General features: G+C 41.3%; 2 protein-coding genes across 2 annotated transcripts in view; one reads left to right on the top strand and one right to left on the bottom strand.

The window, feature by feature from the left end:
* Positions 1-14,579, bottom strand: part of LOC139335072 (acid-sensing ion channel 1B-like) — a 48,279-nt gene extending 33,700 nt beyond the window's left edge. Inside the window, exons 1-2 of the mRNA XM_070968484.1 lie at positions 13,415-14,579; positions 8,471-8,666 (exon numbers count right to left, since the gene is read on the bottom strand). Of these exons, the coding sequence (XP_070824585.1) occupies positions 8,471-8,666; positions 13,415-13,776 (558 nt within the window). The 5' untranslated portion in view covers positions 13,777-14,579. The remainder of the gene's footprint in view (positions 1-8,470; positions 8,667-13,414) is intronic.
* Positions 14,580-17,853: 3,274 nt separating this feature from the next.
* spryd4 (SPRY domain containing 4) lies at positions 17,854-20,116 on the top strand. Its single transcript, XM_070968265.1, has 2 exons — positions 17,854-17,993; positions 19,133-20,116. Exons 1-2 carry the CDS (start codon positions 17,861-17,863, stop codon positions 19,672-19,674), a joined length of 675 nt encoding a protein of 224 aa, XP_070824366.1. The 5' UTR covers positions 17,854-17,860; the 3' UTR covers positions 19,675-20,116.
* Positions 20,117-20,283: the final 167 nt, after the last annotated feature.

The following is a 20,283-nucleotide window of genomic DNA, read 5'->3' as shown; positions in this document are numbered from 1 at the left end:
AAATCGGGGAGTGACGGGAGCAAAGAGAACAAAGGAAAGGGCATAAGAGTGAGGGAGGGGAAGGAGATAGAGAGAGAGCACGACATGAAAACATAATGAGGATTGTCATGCCCATGGGGGTTGATGTGAAGAATGCACTGTGCAGGGGTTGAGACGAAGAAGGAATGCAGAAAATTGTTTAAGAAAGGAGGGAGAGAGGGGAAAGATGAGGATAAACACTGTGACTGAGAGGTGACATAACTTTGCTAGCTCAGCACAGGAGGATGTGACAGGTTCAGAAGGCAGGATGTGCTGCGCCGCTGTGCTGACCCAACAGCCGCTGGGCGGTGTGGGTGGCGGCTTTGCCTCATCTCTGTCGCTTCAGGCCACAAAACCCAGAGGAAATGCGAGCCTAAGTATATTCTTGCCAAAGGAAAGATGGGCTGCCCCCCACCCGCCTCAGAGTCTGGTTCTTTTCCAGCTCCCTGCATGGCCGGAGTTGTCAGAGAAATCTGAGCTCATTGTCACCCTCTGGGTTGCTTTTAGAGAGTTCAGGCCTGAAGAAAATCACTACTTGAGCTCTACAGCAGTCAAACTTGAAATCAGACAGGAAAGTACACTGGATGCATTTGCAACTGCAATGGAAACATCACAGAGCAGAAATGAAACTGTATTTGGGATTTCAAGGGAGCACATAGGTGGTTTTGTATGTTTATCCCTAGAGAGTATATTTTATATTACATTTTCTGAAGCATACCATACACTTCAGATTCCCTACCTTCCAGACAGCCATTGGATTCAGTTCATGCCTTCACAGTTTGAAAATCGACTTGCTGAAACTTGAAACCTGCCTGAGAAAAGTATTCCATCCCTGCAAATGCTTGGTCACCTTTTTGTATTTGTCTATTGTGGTTTTGCTTTGGGAAATGGTCATTAGTATGTAATTAAGAGAGAGGATCTACTGTATAGCAACAACATATATATAAACAGGCTCAAACGTGCAGAAGGGGTCCTTTAAGGGTTATATAACTGTATTTCTTCAACAGGATTTCTTAACACATTTACAACTGCAGAGCTTGCAAATGATAAAGTGATACAAAATGCGGCGATTCTCATTCCACCAAGCTGTCTCTTCTCCGAGGCACAGCATGTTTTACATTTTGTATACAAAATCTACAAATGCATGTTGCCTTCCTGAGACATGACAGTAGCGATCAGAGTACAGAAATTATGGCACAACTGTCACGACAGCAGTGTGCTGGGGGCTCACAAATGCACATCTATTCCCCGGGTGGAGCTGTCAAAGCTTGACTTTGACAAACAAAAAAGAGCCAAGCATCAGACCAAGGGAAGCGCTCGTCAGAGTGGGACTCTGGCTCTGTTCTCCTTTACTGGAGTTCACTGGTGAGTGGGTTTTTAAGTAAGCACAGTTTGCTGTCTACTTCAGAAATACCTCAGAGTCCAATTAGCAAAGATGATTCTCTTCCACTGTTGAGGAGCAGAAGGGGAGTGCTGGGCGCTTTCGATAACTCCGTAATAGCTGCTGGAGCCATTTATCTGGCTCTCATAGCGCTTCCCTGAGTGAAGGAACACAATAACTTCTCACAAGAGTCTGTCTGGTCTTCCTTTCCACTGTCTTACAAAATTAAATCAATTTACCACGGAAAATCATGTAAAACGATGAAAAAAACATCAGCAAAGACAAAAACGATTCTGCGTCTCATCCTTTGAAGCTGTAATGAAGTGTGCTAAAACACAAGTTTGACATTTAAGGGATTTGGCTTCCTGGTGGAAAGTTACATGAGAGGAAATAGCACTCACGCTGGTACAGTACATACAGTCTGAAGCTTGAACAAACAAGACACTATAACATGTTAATTAGTGAGCTTTAGAGGGGCTGATTTTGTTATCTTTTTATAGAGCTAGCTATTTCTCCCTGTTTTTCAGTCTTATTAAGCTTATTTCCCATAAGGATGTGTGTGATATCAATATTTTCATCTAATGCTCTATCAGAAAGTGAATAAGTCTGTTTCCTAAAATGTCAAACTGTACCTTAGAGCAGCTATAATTTATACTTTAACTACCACAATGTATTAAATGACAATGTGAAAGGAGTCACTTGTAGTGGTGAAGAATCATCAGCTTCCTTGGCTTTAAGGAGCTTTATGGTGACTTTCAGCTCATCGTTTAGCTGTCCAGGCCACAACTTCACTGTCTGACGTTGTTGTGTCGTGTTGCGAGTGATGTAAAAGACAATTTGAAATCGGATTTGATTGTCCAGACTGAGATGCATCTGCAGAAATCCGACTGGAATCACAGGCTTCGGTCTGAAGAGTCATATCAGAAATCACTGTTTGACTTTTACGTCACTCACTCGCCTGAAATGAATGTTTTGCCTCGAGACTCTTGTGCAGAGGCGCTAACAGATGTAGTTAAAAGCAGCCCTTAAATTTGGATGGAATCTGTTCCTGTGCAGCCACGCACATCACGTTCCCACACTTCTGGCTCCAACTCCACATCAACACGCACACACCTCTGCACAGAAGTAGCAGCCATTGCTCCACAAAAAACCATAATTAAAAATTTGGCTCTCTTTCTCCTCGTCCTCGTTAGCATCTGCTCACGAGTTTGCTGGCTTCCACTGCACATCAACTTCTAAATGAAACTGTAAACGCTGACTTCAGCGGCCTCCATGTTTGCTTCCATGCAAGCCTGCTGTGTGTGCTGTGCGACCGTGACAAGTGAACAGCCAAAACAAAATGATCAGATCCAAGCAGTAAATCCAAACTGAGCACTGAGGCATGCAGTGTGAATGTAGTTTATGTTGTTTGTCAGGTGCAGCAGGATGACAACATAAATTGTGATGATATGTAAGTTTCTTGTTTTCTGCTGGTCAAAAATGAATGCAGCTTTAAACATTTTAGTAGGAAGAATAACAACTAAGTGACCAAACAAATACAATATCGAATTCCCTTCATGGGGCCACTGTTCATTACACTGGCTTATTATTGAACAGTGCCTGAGCTGAGGGGGAAACATTAGCTGCAAAGATGCAGAGAAATTAAGCGGTACATTCACAATTCTGTGACAGGAGATGACAAGGTATTGTCAACTTTCTGTGCGTGCCATCAGTTGTAAAAGTCCACCCTCGAGGCATCCTCCAGTTGCTGAATCACTCTTTTGTTTTTCACATAATATGGTATGAAATAATTTTTTCAAAAGAAGTGATCCTGTCAATTCAGTTGAGTACTGAATCTGCATTCGTATCACAAACGACCTGAAATAGTTTCTTATCAGCCCCCTTTTTTTTTCTTTTGATCTTTTCACAAAGAGCAGTCAGTTGGGATATACCTCGTTCCTTATTCATCAAGCACTTTGCAATGAAACAATGAAAAGATTAACAATGCAATGCATCAAAGAGGGTCTTCAAAGGAAGTGCATTTTCCAGTTTTCTGGAGCTGTGCGGTGATGTAGATAACAAAGGGAAGTTGAGAGGAGAGAAATAAAGGCCTTAAACCTCTCCAGGGGAAACACCTCGCTGCTGCCACTATGTTCTGGCCATATGCAATTTCCTGAGCACCACACAGCTCTTCAAAGAGAAGAGAATTGCTCTATCACAGCAGACGCAGTGGAGAGCTGAGAGGAGGTGGAGGTGGTGGGGTAGTTTAAGAAACAGTCTTGGACTTGTGAGCTACATAAATTAACTGCTACATAAATTACCCATCCCCCTCAAATTAGACAAAAACATGGAAAGGTCAATAAGATGCTTGAGTGGGTGTTAGGACTGAACACACACAAACCCACACACGCCTACACACGCACGCACGCACACACACACACACACACACACACACACACACACACACACACACACACACACACACACACACACACACACACACTAAACAACTATTTACATGCTTAATATGTGCGCGTTCCATATTCCAGTGTTGAAATGAATTATTGAGGCAGCACTAACTAAAATGTTTGGAAGCTTGTGCTCACAACCAGAAGGCTGTCTCGAATCAGACAGGGAAAAGTCATGATGCAATGTTTGGGTTTGGAAGAAGGGCACTCTCCTCAGCCAACAACTACTGCATCATTAAAGTGCCACAGAGCAGCAATCTTCACCTCTCAGTTCAAGGGACCGTGTGACTGGGGAATTTAATATTTTCTCCTCTTCGTCTGAGGACAACAAACTCATTAAGGGTCTTGTTGTGTGGTGCAGTTTGACGGCAGGTTGAAAGGTGATCCTGGCTCAGGTAATCTTAATAGACCTTTTCAGAGCAGACATTTTGACTTGTCATTGTGGGAACAACTCATTAACAATGGCTCCGCTCTATTCAAGTGTCCCAGTCAGTGGCCTTGAAACTGAGTCGGCTAAATGCAATACAGCCACCATTAATATTTGTATATACACCTGTGCTGTTGCTACAGTGAAATGTCAAAATGTTTACAGTGAAAAAAGCCTGTTAATACATATCTGTGTGCTCAAAGACACCAAAAAACACATTTAAATTTCCTACAGATGGATGGCTGTTCTAGATAAAACTACAGGTTGTGATGTATGCATATTATAAAGTTCCTAATTAATAAATATATCTAATCTGCTGAGAAATAATAAGAAACACTACACTATTAAATAAGTGCACTGAGCTGCACTGATTCTGATACCATAAAATCTGTGTAACGCTACTTTTCTGTTATGCGTGGAGCTCATTGGGATAAGATAAGATAAAATACGACTTAACTAGATCCCCAGAGGGGAAATTAACATGTTACAGCTGTACAAGAAACAGAGGAAGAAAAAGATAAAGCCCTATGTGAAATAAGAAAGGCTACACTAAGGAATGAAATGACATTCAAAAGCTATATACACTATATGCATCACAGTACATGTGCATACATGATTTATGCCAGTTTATTAGGTACCCCCTAAAGCAGTCAAATACACCAGTCCTGCAATGAGCCATGAAGGTTATAACATATAGTTTCGATAAATAATGTATTGAGACTCTTTTAGAGAGGTGTTGATTCAGCTTTATGGTCATTTTAGAGGATGTGGTTTGTGGTGCTGTTAAACAGTATTGGATCATACTGGCAGGTGTTTCTATTATTTAGCACACCTTTAATTGATATCAGTGTGTGGACAAAAATCACAGGCACATCATAGAATGTGTATGTGCAGAAGTAATGAGCATAGTCAGTGATTGTGCAGTTGTGTCCAACAGCTCATTGATAGCTCATCTGGTAGAGCATGTATGCATGTATGCATGCATGCATGTCTCCCTCCCTCCTTTCCTGTCTCCCCTCAGCTGTACCATCAAAGAAATAACAAAGATCTTTAAAAAACAGTAAGAGTAAGTGAACGCATCACCGCCCAACACCGATCCTGGCGGTATTCAGTTCAGTTCAGTACCAAACCAGGCCTTTACAAGCACTGTCTTACAAGTTTAATAACTCAGCAGTCAGCTCTGTGTGACAATTATTACTTCTGATTGTTTCTGTGGTTCTTAGTCTTTTAATGAGGAAGTAATAGTGAATCACAGCACAGAGGTGCTCTCACCTGCCAGCGCTGCTGATTCTCTCAGTGACAACAGTGACTCAGTTTGAAGATTCAGTGTTAAAGATTCATTCATTTGTACATGTGCTGAGCACTTCGACTCCACACAGCTCATTAAGACAATTTGGAATCGTTCTCATATGCAGTAGGTTAACATGAGGCTGTGCCGACACACAAGAAGCACCATAGAAGGCGTATTTTCAAGTCCAGTTCCAAGTCCTGGTCAGAGGACATCAGAGACCTGAAGGTGACGCAGAGCTGTGGTAGCTCTCTAGTGTAGACAGATGCACAGCTCCAAAAATGATCCTTAATCGAATTCTAAATTTAAAGAGCAGCCATTACAAAGAAATCAAAATACATCAAAGTTGCAACTTCTCACTGGAGACATCTAATAAGTGAGATGATCTAGACTAATATCACTACTTCAAACTGCATGCAGAGACATAAAAAAGGATTCCAGTAGTTTCCCCTTCACTGGGATAGCAGGAAAAATAGTGAAATTGCCCATAAGCAGAAATATCACTTCAAAGCTACTTCAGAGCAGCTGCTGCAGTAAGTGGCAGCATGTAGAGCTCCTCTTTGGTGTCATTGTGGATGAATGTGTGTATTAATGTTCCCCCGCCAAAAATAAATCTCTTAGGCCGGCACATACAAGCTTGAGCCAAATCTCCTGGTTATAATGAAGGTGATGCAGTACAGTTTGCACATGTTAACATGTCATTTATCACTTAATGGACAAAATGTACAACAGGATCTCGAGCTTCTTCCGCAGATGTCCAGTGAAGATAAACTGTGTTCCTCTTGGGGGGAAAAAACTACCATTAAACTTGATCTAATCTAGTCAGTGAGCCTGCTGTGAGGAATGATCAATGTTCAGCTCCAAATTAAAAACCATGTCCGATGCCAGTGACCATTGGCAACAGCGGCTGGGTGCGCCAGCAGCAACAGCAGGGTTTTATGGCAGGGACATTATAGCTGGGGAGCCCTGCTTGTTGCTGCAGGGAAAACTTACTTGAGCCTCAGACACACAAATAAAATGTCAGTGGACTGTTTAAACACATTTCCTTGACCAGGCCCACTGCCTTATTCCACATCTCTTCTCCATGAGGGTTTCATTTGAAAGTATGCGGCCTCTCCCTTGTTTTTAAGTAGAAAATGACCACAATAAGATGAAAAGGTAGATGTACACATTTACACAGAGCTGTGGGGATTCAAGTGAATAAATAAAAGCCTCAAAACTATGTTTGATCAGAGATTTTAACGAGGGCTTGTCGGCACAGATTCAAAATATATTTTACACGCAGACTGAGCTCAACAGACCCCAACCTGATCGTCACAAACCAAGAAAAAGGAAAATCAGCAGAGTCTGACTCTGCATCGTAAACGCTTGCCTCTGCTTCTGGGAATAAAAGTCAAACATGTTCACACAACAATTGTGTGCTGTGACAATGTTCACCAGAGAAGGTTTCGGTTCAAAGCAGCAGCAGAAAAAAAGAAACACAGCAGACATCCGCAGGTCAGAAACGACGTCTTTTCCTTCAGTTCACTCAGAGGTTTACTCTTTCTTGGCTGTGGGGGGTTCATCATTCTTTAACTCTCTATAAATAGATAATCCTATGATTTATACAGCGTGTGTTGTCTGCACTCTGCTATTCAAACACCAAATAAAATGCACTGTACGCTTTAAAAAGTACATTCATTTTAAAGGATAAGGCTGGTGATGTCCTGCATTTTTCTTATTGTAAAAAACAAACAATACTTTTCTGACTCCACAAACTGATTTGTTCATACTGATGATGTAAATGTTTAAAAACAGGTCACAAAACTATGTATGTATTTTTAAAGGCATTGATTTCCTAAAGCATCTTAGCACAAAATTTTTTTGCAAATGTTAATCAAACAGCATTTATGTGGGATTATTTACAGTGCTGGATTTGCTGCCCTAGTGGGAATTAGTGCTAACATTAGTAAGACAGGCTAACTAGCTTCATCTTTCCAAGTGAAATAGGACTACAGATGATGGATGCTCCTAAATGTCAAATACTGTAAAAGCACAAATTTCTTAAATTACTGACAGTGAATAACCGACAATTACTTGATGTAACTGAGTTCAACCAGACTCTACAGCTTCTACAAAAAAGCAATTATGCGCAATTGTTAGCCAGCTTGTTTAGCCTCCCTAGTGCACTATTTCACATTATAGGACTGATACAGCATCATAAAATGTGTTACATCTACTTGCAACACTTTCAGCAGGATTTCAATAACTAACGTGTTCATACAGACAATATATTGATATGAATTTGAGATATTTATGTGCAGTGTTACACTAAACTACCTGGCACTTGCATATATTTCTCATGAGCTGGCAACACAGCTAGCAGCGCATTTACCTACTGACAGAGGGCAGCAGTGAGCCAGTACACGTCAACAACTGGATTTATAGCAAACCACAAAGGCAAATTTTGAGCTAAATAAAATAAATAATTCAATTTGACAAACAGATTATTGCCTGAATTTGTTGAGAAAGGGGGCAAAATGTCTTGCATTAGCGATCGTTAACTTTACAGGGCTATGAATAAGGCAGTTGACAATGCGTCATCGAGCAAGCCCATTTCACAAATGTCAACTGTTGCTATGGGAAACTGCACCCAGAGGTATTATCCTTATTTGGAAAAGGGAACAATGTGCACAACGGCCGCAGTATCACTGTAGTTCGCTTTATTTCCTTACATCAAAAATAATCAAACTTAATGGTTTTTTGACAGGAAATAAGAGGAATGAGCGATTGGCTTCACGGTCAATGCTTGTTGGCAGGATCAATTCATTATTGGTTTGGGTCTGAACAGGATTTCTTGACAGTAACAAAAATCACCAGACGTATCCTTTAATTGTGATTGGAAGAAATCTCCGTGGGAGACAACTTACCACTTTGAAGTCCTCGGCTCTGCACTCGGTGCCGTGAAAGTGGCAGGAGAGCAGCATGTCGTTGATGTCGTGGCCGGTGCGGTCGTAGAACTCTCGCATGTTGAAGGGTCGCGGCTTGAAATTATGGAAATCAGCTTTCACCTTTAGGCTCTCCAGAACGCTCTCCTCCACAAGATGTATGTCCCTGATCTCATACCTGGAAAAACAGAGAGAAAGACAAGTCAAAGAAATATTTAATACTCTTAACATGCAAATTTTATAGTGTGGATTGATGAATTTCCTTGAATGTCTTCACAGTGAATAATCGCTGCCTGATGATAAAGTAGGCTTCATAAAAAAGTGAATTTCAGCCTTGAAACATTTTTTGCGCACTTCAGGAAGGTTTATGAGTCTTTATCTGTGAACTTTTGCTCCACTCAACCAAAGCTAAAAATAATACAGTCCAGAATGAATCAAAGGAGGCAGAAAACAGACAGTAAAAATGTACAAGATGGTTTTTCTGTGACATCTTCTGGCCCTGGACTGATAGCACTATCAGAGTGTAGCGCTTTATTGTACGGTACATAATAAAGTTCAGACAAGAGCTGCACGGGCCCCTAAAGCCAGTCGTCCATTCGCCGTCAGTGCAGCAGCTTCAGGCTGCACAGTACTTCAAATCGAGTCTTGAGTTATCTGAATATTTGGAGAAAAATATGCTTGTGTTTATGTTGATTGGATTGTTTTGGCCATGAGAATTAAACTGACTGGTAGTCCCATATGAAGGCAATCCAACTACAATATTAAAGGTATGGCTGACTTTGAGTAAATTCACTCATTACAAGAGTCTCAACTCATTATTTCGTCAGCGTCAGTGAATTCTTTCTGCAGATACGTTTCCGTGAACTAAGGCACGCTTTATTTTGAATAAAAACCCACATAAACAGAGGAAATGAGAACTTGCAGCATTAGACGTCCTTTTTTATCTTCTTTGTGTTTTTATCATGAGAGATTTCTAGCATGGGTCGAAGGATGGCAAGCCGGTCAGTTGGTCTAACACTTTCAGCACAGAAATATCTCAACACCCGCTCGATGGATTGCCCTTCACAGTCCCCAGAGGCAGGTCAAAGTTTTCACTTGTCTTGAGAAATATCTCAACATGGATGAGCACAAAAAGACAATGTTTTCAAATGACTTTCAGCATTGCCTTGAATTTTCATTTGTGGTCGTAATTTTCTCTACAATTACTGGATGGTTTGTCTTGAGATTTGGAGCTCACACTCGTGTCTCCCTCAGGATGAATCGTGATCGCTTAGGTGCCTCCCAGAATTCTGTCTTTTGGCTCTGTTTTTGGTCTGTTCCAACACCTGAGGGAAATATCTTGCTCTTCAGCTGCTAAGTCTGCCACTGTCTTCTCCAGCTAGTTGTCTGAGCTGCTAGGCATGTTAGCAGAGCTAGCATGGCTGTAGACTTCATCATGTAGATATTCTTTGTATGGTTGTTTTTCTATATTTGGCATCCATATCAATATACTGTGTGTTGCATCTGTGTGTGTGTGTGTGCATGCACGTGTGCCCATATATGAGAAGTATTCATTTTGTGATAATAAAGAAATGCTGAGATGTTCATACTGTCTCTTCCTTGTCCTGCAAAGTGTTCAATAGTCTAAATTTATTACATGAACAATGAATGTCTGCTCATTTTTCATCAAATATTTATTACTAATAGTGAAGTCTCAATGATTTTCTTGCACGCTAATATCTTGTGTAAGATATATCACCACATTACTGATAGCTTGCTATTCAGTTACATTCCTGTGATATTTCATTTCATCTGTATCACCAACCGTAGTCTTTTTCTAATCATAGTCGTAGTCTACATTAAGAATAAAGGCCTCTGAGTAACTGAGTGGGGAGCCAGACAACCCACATCACATCCAGTCTTATCGGGGGCCACCAAGAAATTTCCTTTCATTTAATGGAGCTCACAAAAATCTGACTTGTATTAAAAGAGAGCAGAATAGCCGTAAATGCACCCACTCTCCACCCTCGCTGTGATCTCCCACTGTGCTATTATTAAAAATGTCACCATTTTAATGGACTCACCAAAGAGTGGATTGCTTGGAGTTTTTTTTTTTTTTTTTTTTTTTTGAGAACATTGCCTCAAATGAAATGCCTTTTTAGAAATTTCTCACATGAATGTTGCCACTTATATGAATATGGTCTTTTATGAATCTTTTATATGCATTACATGAACAAGAATGACATTCAGTGGCATAGAACTAGAAACTAGGTACAGTAATCCTTTTGTTTTTCATTTTTTAATGAGGGCAAAGAGACATTTAACACTCTAACTGAAATCTTTCAAACATTAAATCAATAATAACCTGCCTCATTCAGGATTAAAAAATTAGCTCATACATTTTTTGTGACATTAAGTTGAGGCTGAGCCCCATTACAGACAAGGAGTGTTTTTGTTTGATTGAAAGAGAACTTAATTGAGGAGAGGCACTCGCTCCCCACTGTTTGTGTAGTGGACAAACCTGCCAAGAAGGCACTTATGAGATAAAATCCCATAAGGACAAGCCGATGGGATCAGTGAAGGCTGACACTTCAGCATGTGTGCAGCTTAAATATCATGCCACAAGACATTTCCCAGACCAGTGACTCCAAACATGGAAAGTGGGCGGAGAACAGTCTTAAATGGATTTCACGCCCTGAGCACTTTCATTTCTGGCCGGGGGTATAACAGCTAAGTGTACCGTCACATCGCCTCGCTACCTTGCCAAGGGAGGCAGGATAATGAGCACTAAACCTACTTGAGAGTAAAAGGAGTTGAGATGAGCACTTGGAGGAGGAAACTTAGTGGGAAAATCAGCCCCTTTATGCTTTGGTCTCCAACTTAAGTCTTCCTTATGAACCACTGCCTTGAAGTGTGAGATGTGTTCATGTAAAAATGTCCAGATGGCAAGTGTTGATTAACAGTCACATCAGCGTCACAGAAACAAATGCTAATTTTAGTGTTCAGTCTGGGATCTTCATTAAAGATTTAGGATAGAAGTTGGCTGTATGCTCTCACAGAAGTAAAGCCACCAGAGGCCTTTAGCACTGTATGCCGAGCCCTGCCCTTGATCTCCTCAGCTGACAGCCTGTCAGAGGTTCCCATCAGTTCAGATCTTAGTTTTTAAACTATTTCAGTCTTTCTGATCCCTCACATCCTGCTCCTCTGCTGAAATACTGTCCGCCACTAAATGTAGTGAATGACACCGTCTTGCTGATTTTTTTTTTTTATTATCGCCGCCTCTGTTGACATTTGGAACAATATTATAACACCACGGGGAAAGCAACATGTTTATCAAACAGCTTTCAAAGCTTGGATTAGTCACAGTCTCGCTCTGTGAGATATTTCTTCGCTCTCCTCTGCTCCTTGGGCAGCCCAGTGCATGATCTTCATCACTGAAAATGCGCTGTTCATTCAAAACCAGAGAAGTAAAATCTCTGACAGCTCAGAAACAAAGTGGATTTAATGTGCAGGGGAGGAGTTTTTATTTTTTCAGCTCTCTTGAAGTTTCAAAGAGACAAGGATTTAAACATATTAATGACAAAAATACCCAGAGCATCTGCCATTTCACTTGTAATCAAGGGAAGCAGACTCTCCCCATCTTTTCCTCCCATGCACACACTACACGCTGTTGCCAGCGCCAGTATCCTGAGCCCTCAGCTGCACCGACAAGACGGCTGGCGTTCCCTGATTATATTGCCTCATTTAATTCAAGCCAGACAGGCCTGCTCTCCAAGCACTGAATGACTCAACAAGGTAGAAACTATTAGAGCTTGTTGGATGAGTGAGACACAATTGCCAGTGGTGAATGAAGTACTCAGATCATTTACTAAAGTTAAAGCACAAATCCACACTCCATAAATAATCAATTACAAATAAATGTCCTGCAAAATATTAATTAAAAGTACGCAAATTTTATCAGCAAAATGCATTTAAAGTATGAAAACTGTCCCCTGTGAGTGTTCTAGTGGTATTATTACTGGTGTACTAATGTGTAAGCAGCATTTTAGTGTTAGCTGGTGGTGGTGAAGCTAAATTTAACGATGTTATGTTTTAGATAGATAAATCTGTATAAACCAGTAATAATATGACCATTGTTTTGTATGTTAATCGTATGTAAATGTAAAGTATCTTAAAAAATAAATCTGATAATGGAGTCAAAAGTGCAATATTTCCTTCTGAACTTCAGTGGGATCAAAGCATAAAGTGGCATGAAATAGAAATACTCAAATACAGTGCTTGTACCTCAAGTTTGTACTGGACTTCTTCATTACACGCTGTTAGTTACATTTCACCATATTTGCAATATGAAATAAATGAAACAGTACAGGAACAATATATTGAATGTTTTACCTCATTAACTTCATTGATTTTTGTAAATATCTGCTTATTCTGAAGTTGATGCAGCGACTCATTTCAAACACGTTTGGACAGGAGCAGCAAAAGACTGGGAAAGATGTGGAATGCTACAAAAACACCTGTCTGGAACATTCCACAGGTAAACAGGCTCACTGGTAACAGGTGATAGTATCATGATTTGGTATGAAAGGCTCAGTCGTTCACAAGCGAGGATGGAGCGAGGTTCACCACTTTGCGAACACATGATTGGACAAATGATATTACTACATGAGCTGAGGAACACTTTTACAGTTATTTAACAAATGATTGCATTCTGCTTTTGTTTCTATTTTAAATAGCATTTCAACTTTTTTTGGAATATAATGTATAAAGACAGGTTGAAAAGGAAATGAGTGGCGAGTTTTTAGAAGAAATGTATTTGATATTAACGGAGAACACAAGATATGGATGATAAAGAATAAATGAAAGTCGCATGCGGTGGAAACAGCTTCAAACATTACATTATTGACTTCATTTTGCACGTTTAAAAAATCTGATTACACTGGTTACCTCTGGTTGAGCAGGGCCAGCAGCTCCCCGGCGTGGTACAGGTCGTTGCGCGTCACCCGGCTGAAGCGGAACGCGTTCAGGTTGCAAAAGGTGACCGCGGGGAACGTCATGATCGGGGTCGTGACCTCATCCAGTTTGGTGACGTGCGGGTACTCGAGGTAGAAGTGGATCCGGTCCACGCACACGTACAGCAAGAAGGTCAGAGAGCCCAAGAAAAACATGACCCACAGGCAGCGTTTGATGCAGAACCGCTCGTACGTGAAAATGTGAGAGATTCCGTGCAGGGTCGAGCTGTGCGCAAAAACTTCTATGGGAGGTGGTTGATTTGTGTCCATGTCCTCGGTTTCCACTTTGAGATCCATTGTCACTGTGCAACAAGCTCGATCTGAATGCCAGAGTCAGAAAACAGCTTCAAAACACTCTCTGCAAAGAGAAACTGAGCCGATATTCATTCACCTGTGGCACAGACTGTCATTATCCATCCAAACAGGTGCAAACGTGTCGATAACCACTCTTGGACTTGGCGCGGTTTGCTCGCCATCCCTCACGCAGACTGACGGAAAAACATACTGAGCATCCAGCGCTCTTTCAAAAAGTCAGACGAGCAGGGATTGTGAGCAGAAGTGATGCATTTCACATAAGCAGGCGAGCAGGATGACTCCAAAGCGTGCATAACCAAGACGTCAAAACGGGGGTCCATCACCACTGCGCTACAGTGATGTTTTGCAGGTTTCTAACTGGGGTGCAGTAAAGAAAAGAAAATGGGTTGACAAAGTGTTTCATCAGCCTGTGAAGTCGCCGGTCGATTATAAGTCCAGTGAAGCACACATCATTCCTGCACGCCAACAAGAGGAAACCCGGAGACCGAGAGGAGAGAGAAATCCTTCTGACACTTCAGCTCATCTATTAAGAGTTCCTCTGGAGCTCCGCTTTACGCATGTCCTTTTCAATCCGCAGATTTCCAGGTCAAATCTGGAGGTTTTTTCTCTCTCTCTCTCTCTGCCCGGGAATCTGAAGACGTGTTTGGGAGTCAGAGGGTTGGTTGTTCCGGTCGGTGGCGAGTCGTGAGCTTTCCTCCGCGCTCGCTTGTGTCTGCCTGGCAGCAGTGGTCGGGAGAGGAGGGGAGAGGAGCGCGGACTGACGCTCTGCTGTTCACCTGTGAGTTAGTGTAGTTTCACATCTTCACTACACAAGACCGCAGAGAGAGAGAGAGAGAGAGAGAGAGAGAGAGAGAGAGAGAGAGAGAGAGAGAGAGAGAGAGAGAGAGAGAGAGAGAGAGTCCTTTAGGGACTTGTAGTGTAGCCTGAAATGTCCTGTTTGTATCATGACAGGGAGGAAGAGGGATCTAGGTTAAAAGATCCAAATTACGGCCAAAGAAAAAAGCAAAGAACCTCAAACAGACAAAATTAAGGGCCAGAAAATTGAGCAGCACATTAAAGGGGCACAACAGAAATTTAGAATGACCTTTCAGTAAAATCGGGGGTCTCACAAAGGACAGATTGGAAAAAGGAAAGTTCAAAATTTAAGGAGCAGAGGCCGAGATATCCTCACTTTTAGTCCTCCGCATGAGTCGAGCTCCAAAAAACACATTTCCCATAATGCAGCTTGAGCTGAAGTCCTGATGTCATATCTGAGCTAACTTCTTCTCCACTAGTTTCTGTGGCTCAGTGTAATCTGTCACTCAGCATTTCTTTCACTGGTCTGTCTAAAGAAACAAAAACAAAAAAGAAGCATGTCTCACGTGATATACCGTTAAATAAGACCATGTTATAACAAGTAACGTGAACGTCATGTGTAAAATTTGTGGAGTGCCCCTTTAAGATAATACAGACCACTGCCACTGATGTGAGTGGTGGACCCAGACAAACCTGGCAACCCAGAGTGAACAGACTGTGTTGTTTCAGCCAACAATAAGGAGGCAGAGATGGAGCAACTCCTCCTGCACACTGTGTACTATAAAGGCACGAAATAAAACTGAGATATCAAGAATTCAAGTGATGCACCAAAACATAATTCAGTATTTACTTTGGGTGAAAGATTCATCATATTGCCATCAAGTATTTCAGAGTGTGTCACAGCCTGAGTGAAAAACAAGTCACTGCGCTGAGCTCCTTCAAAGTCTGCGTCCTCTATTTGATTTTTATTTTATCTGCTTTCTTCTGTTGTTCCCGTCATTGCTGTTGCATTATTAAACTGTGTCTCATCTTATGTAATATATAGTTTTTATAGGGCTGCTAAAATTTGGATCATGAAATGTCTCAAAAATGAAAACAGTGGAAAATGCCACATCACAGTTTCCCAGAGCCAAAATCAATGTATTTATATACAATGTTTTGTTAGATCAGAAGTCCAAAACTCAAAGATAATCCATGTACTGAAGATTCACATTTGAGAAGCTGGAAGCTGAGAATTTTTGGCATTTTTTCTTAAAAATAACTTAAATGATTAATTGATTGGCAGAATTGCAGATTAATTTGCTAACATTACAAGTATATCTATTATGTAAGGTGTGTTATGAAAGTGTAGTATTGTACAAACTGTCTTTGTCTTTTTTAGCTTAAATTCTGAACTAATTAAATTCAGGCTTAAATTAGAGAAACAGAAAAAGAGATTAGGATGGGAAAAGTCTGACTTCACCACACAAATTATGATTAGGAATCCTACATCTCAATCACAAGTGGGACGAGGTGAAGGTGTCTGACATCTACTCTCCAAAAACAAAATCATTATCAGGCACCACAAAGGAAAATAATGATATGTACCATGTTTAGATTGGACCATGAATAAACAATGACATTTAGTCCCCAGCTGGATCCTGACGTGAAAAATGGATCCAGCTGTGCAATGAGGCTGAATCAAGCCTTGTTAATATGGCAAAATATTTATTATATGCCATGAAAGATGCATTACTCTTACATGCATAAGCACGAAAAACAGTTCTTATCTGTGACATTAAAAGACGTGCTACATTCACTGCTGCGCCCACGGCCACGTCTCAAAATCCATCATAAAGAGCTATAAATACAATGACATTTTATATCTCAAGCTTAAACAAACCTTTGCCTACGGCGTATGGTTCTAGACATACGACATTGTGTTATATGTTTTTTCTTACCTATAGTGGAGGAATGCAACCAAGCCATATCTCAAGCATTGTATTTTTACTGAAGTACATGATTTGGATATGTCCTCCACCACAGCTGTAGAGGAACAAACAGATGTAATGACGGTGCAGAGACCAAAACCTACTTTTTGTTATCAAGTCCAAATATGAGTTTGTAGTTTTAGTATTCAACAACAGTCCTAACCCACAGTCCCCTAATTTGAAGCTGGCACTTAGTATGGATCCTCATAGCTTTCAGTTTCCAGCCAAACAGCCAACATCAGCTGTATGTGATTTTGAGTTCTTTAAATTAGACATTATGCGGCAGGACTGTATCTTTCTGGGTATGTGGGGGGTGTTAAGCAACCTGGAGGGGTTTAAACCCTGCAGTCAAAAATGTACACACGGTGAGTGTATCTTAGGTGGATTCCAGTATTTGTAGACTCTCTATGTTTAAATTTCACTACTTTTAGCCCAATTAAGTAGATAAATGAATGGATTCAGCATTTCTACACTCAAATGTAACTTCTAGCAGTGTGTAGAGAGCTTTGAAGCAGCATTTAGACCCGCAAAAGATTAATTTTACAGATCATTATGATTTATTAATAATATCCAATAAGGTTTCCAGGAAAGAATGATGTAATCTGGTTGCTCTGCCAGTTGGTTTCAGTTGAACATTCTGTTGCTAGTAGCAACTGTTGCTCGTACAGTTCTATGGCGGTTTAACTGATATCCACCGTTATGTCATATCTGTCTGATGAAATATATATTTATCTACTCCTCAAATGGAATATCATCTGTATACATTCTTTTATTAGAGCTGCTTTGCAATGAATGATTTAGTTGACTTTTCTTTTAATGATTAGCTCACTGCTAACCAAGCTAGTGACTATACTAGCTGTCCATGGAGCTAATGCTAATAAGATTTACTTTTTTATTGATCACTGCACACACATGCAACATTCTAAGCTAGCTGCTGAATTACTTTTGGGATAACTGTTTTATATTTACACTGCATGGAATATTCCACCCATGTTTCTAAGACTATGCCATTCCTTCAAATAGAAATATTCTGGATGTCGTCTAGACTTTTAAATAAAGTTGTGGGGGTTTGGACAATGTTTGGCGGGTCATTTGGGGCAAGGAGATGTCAAAGTTTGACAGATTTCAAGACCTCACCGTTTTGACAGCCTGGCTGCTGTCCGTGGTGCTGATGTGTCTTATTGGCCTGCGGGGTCGTTTCGTTCCTCTCCAGGCCTGCTGGGGGCAGCAGAGCGCGCTACAGCTACTACATTTTGGTAAGAAGAAGGAACTCAAACATGTGAGCAGCAGCAGTGAAAAACATGGCGACGCCCGTTACTGCAGCTCGTCTCTGTCACCTGGCAGGACGGACTGTCTCCTCCCTGTCAGTCAGACACAGGCGGGCTGTTAGCCTGCCAGCGAGAAGACGCTACATATCCACCTCGACGGGGAACAGTGAGTGAATGTTTTTGTAAAAGTTAGTAAAACAGATGCGTCGCAGTCGTAGCTGCCGCTCAGAGGTCAGTGTCCCACCAGGCGCAGCCGAGTCTGACAGATAATGATTAATGACTATTGTTCTGGACGTTTCTCGTTATAGTCTGCTCTTCCAGCCAAAACAATAAACATGGTGACCGGGTCGGAGCCACATTAACGCAGAAACCTTAAACACATCTTCATAGTTAAACACAGGAATAGATGAAAGCTGCGGAGACAGAAAGAGATCACCGCTCGCTGTTGTTGCGGTCTGAAACCCGCCTGTGTCTTCGCTAAATTCAGATACATAGTATTTAACACACCGGTGACTGACGGACTGTCGTTAAAATGTCGACAGTGGTGGAATGTAACTAAGTACATTTGCTCAGCCACTGTACATAAATACAAATTTGAGATCCTTTTAGTTTACTTGAGCCACTCTGTACTCCACTACATTTCAGAGGGAAATATTGTACTACACTGCATTCCTTTGACACCTCACTACTGTATGCAGAAAGACACTTTCCATTTTCAGTGATCAAAAATCACATTTGTCTGTGGACGAAAGGCAAAATGCATGGAAAAAGCTGAGTGTGGACGAAGCATCAGAAATGAAAAGCAGAAAACCCTCACGACTGACACGTTGGAAAGAATGAAGTTTTAGCATTTTTGTCAGAAAATTACTTAAAAGATTAATCAGTTGTTAAATAGATGCAGATTAATTTTGTTGATGGACAAATTGTCTCAGTGCCAAGCTTTGTTAGCATCAGAGCGCTCCGGTTTCCTCATTGTTTCCAAATGAATCAGATTTAGGCCTTTTTACTGCAGACTTTTTGTCATTCATATGTAGCAGGAAAAGCATAATTGGGAGTAATAACAGTAATGAAAATCATTTCCCAGCAATGCAAAGCAGCACTAAGTGTTATTAGTCACAGTCTGTGAAAAAAGTGTATTCAAGTTTTCTTCCACCACTTTGGGAACCATTGGTTTAAATGATTTTATGAGAGACCTGATCTGCTTTAAGTACAGCTCATAAATAAAATTGCACTGTCAGCATAACAAAGAGCTCGATTTGGGCTTTTGTCAAATATCAAACAGGTTTTTCTTCTTATTCTCTGTAGATCTTCAGTTCAGGCTTGATGAGCTCACAGCTCACAGCAGTCTGGACCTCTTCAAGAAAGACACCGGCGTCATCTACCGCATGCTGGGACTGGACCCCAGCCACGTGCAAGACAACCCAGAGCGCTTCCGAGACTGGGCCGTCGTGTTTGGCAATGAGAAGATCAGCAGCGGACGACACTACTGGGAGGTGACGGTCAAGAAGTCTCGAGAGTTTCGTCTGGGCGTGGCCGAGGCGCTGATGTCCCGAGAGGACTGCGTGGGCACCAACAGCTCCTCCTGGGTGTTCGGCTACGCTCAGCGCAAGTGGTTTGCCATGACCAACAATAAGATGGTTCCCGTGACGCTAGTGGGCAAGCCGGACCGCGTGGGCATCCTACTCGACTACGAAGCGGGCCTTCTGGCGCTGGTGGACACGGAACAACCAAGGATCATTCACGCCATCAAGGTCCAGTTCAAGGTTCCCCTCTGCCCCGCGTTTGGACTTTGGGACGGGGAGCTGCTCACACATTCTGGTCTGGAGGAGCCTGAAGGCCTGAAGTGAAGCAGGATGAACTGTGATGGTGGAGATTGTGATGGCCTTGAAAGGCTGTGGGGTTGCACTTGGTACCATGGAAACATTTATCACAGGCAAAAAAGCAATATGTATGTGAGAATCATTTACAGCTTAACTGCAGGTGATGGTTAATTTTCTGAGGTGCAGCTGATATCAGATTATCATCACTCTTAACAATGCAAGTTAATACTCTGTGTGTAATTCAGCCTCGGCTAATCACATCACCGGAGCTGTTTTATGTTTACCTCATGTATCACCTCTCAGACTAACTGATGGGAAACTAATGTGTTTTTGAGAGGAACGTTAACTGCCATGTTGTTGGTTGACACTGTGTTCTGGTGTCACACAGTTATAAAGCTGAAATCAACACAAAAACTTTTTTCAGTCTCATGTTCATATCGTATATTGTTTAATAAAATAACTTCACTTGAACTGCCTTTGCATTTCTTTTATTTACAGCAGGATGATAATACATATTTACAGTGACGGACTAAAGCTTAGGTTATACTAAGGAATCATTTCTATAAATAAAATGCATTAATTTGAGATGATTAAAGTGTAGAATATCACATGATGATTTAGCACAGTTTAGCCATT

The sequence above is a fragment of the Chaetodon trifascialis genome, chromosome 8 (assembly GCF_039877785.1).
Source record: "Chaetodon trifascialis isolate fChaTrf1 chromosome 8, fChaTrf1.hap1, whole genome shotgun sequence".
Classification (NCBI taxonomy): domain Eukaryota; kingdom Metazoa; phylum Chordata; class Actinopteri; order Chaetodontiformes; family Chaetodontidae; genus Chaetodon; species Chaetodon trifascialis.
Note: the sequence above shows the minus strand (reverse complement) of the source record. Positions and strands in the feature narration are given on the sequence as shown.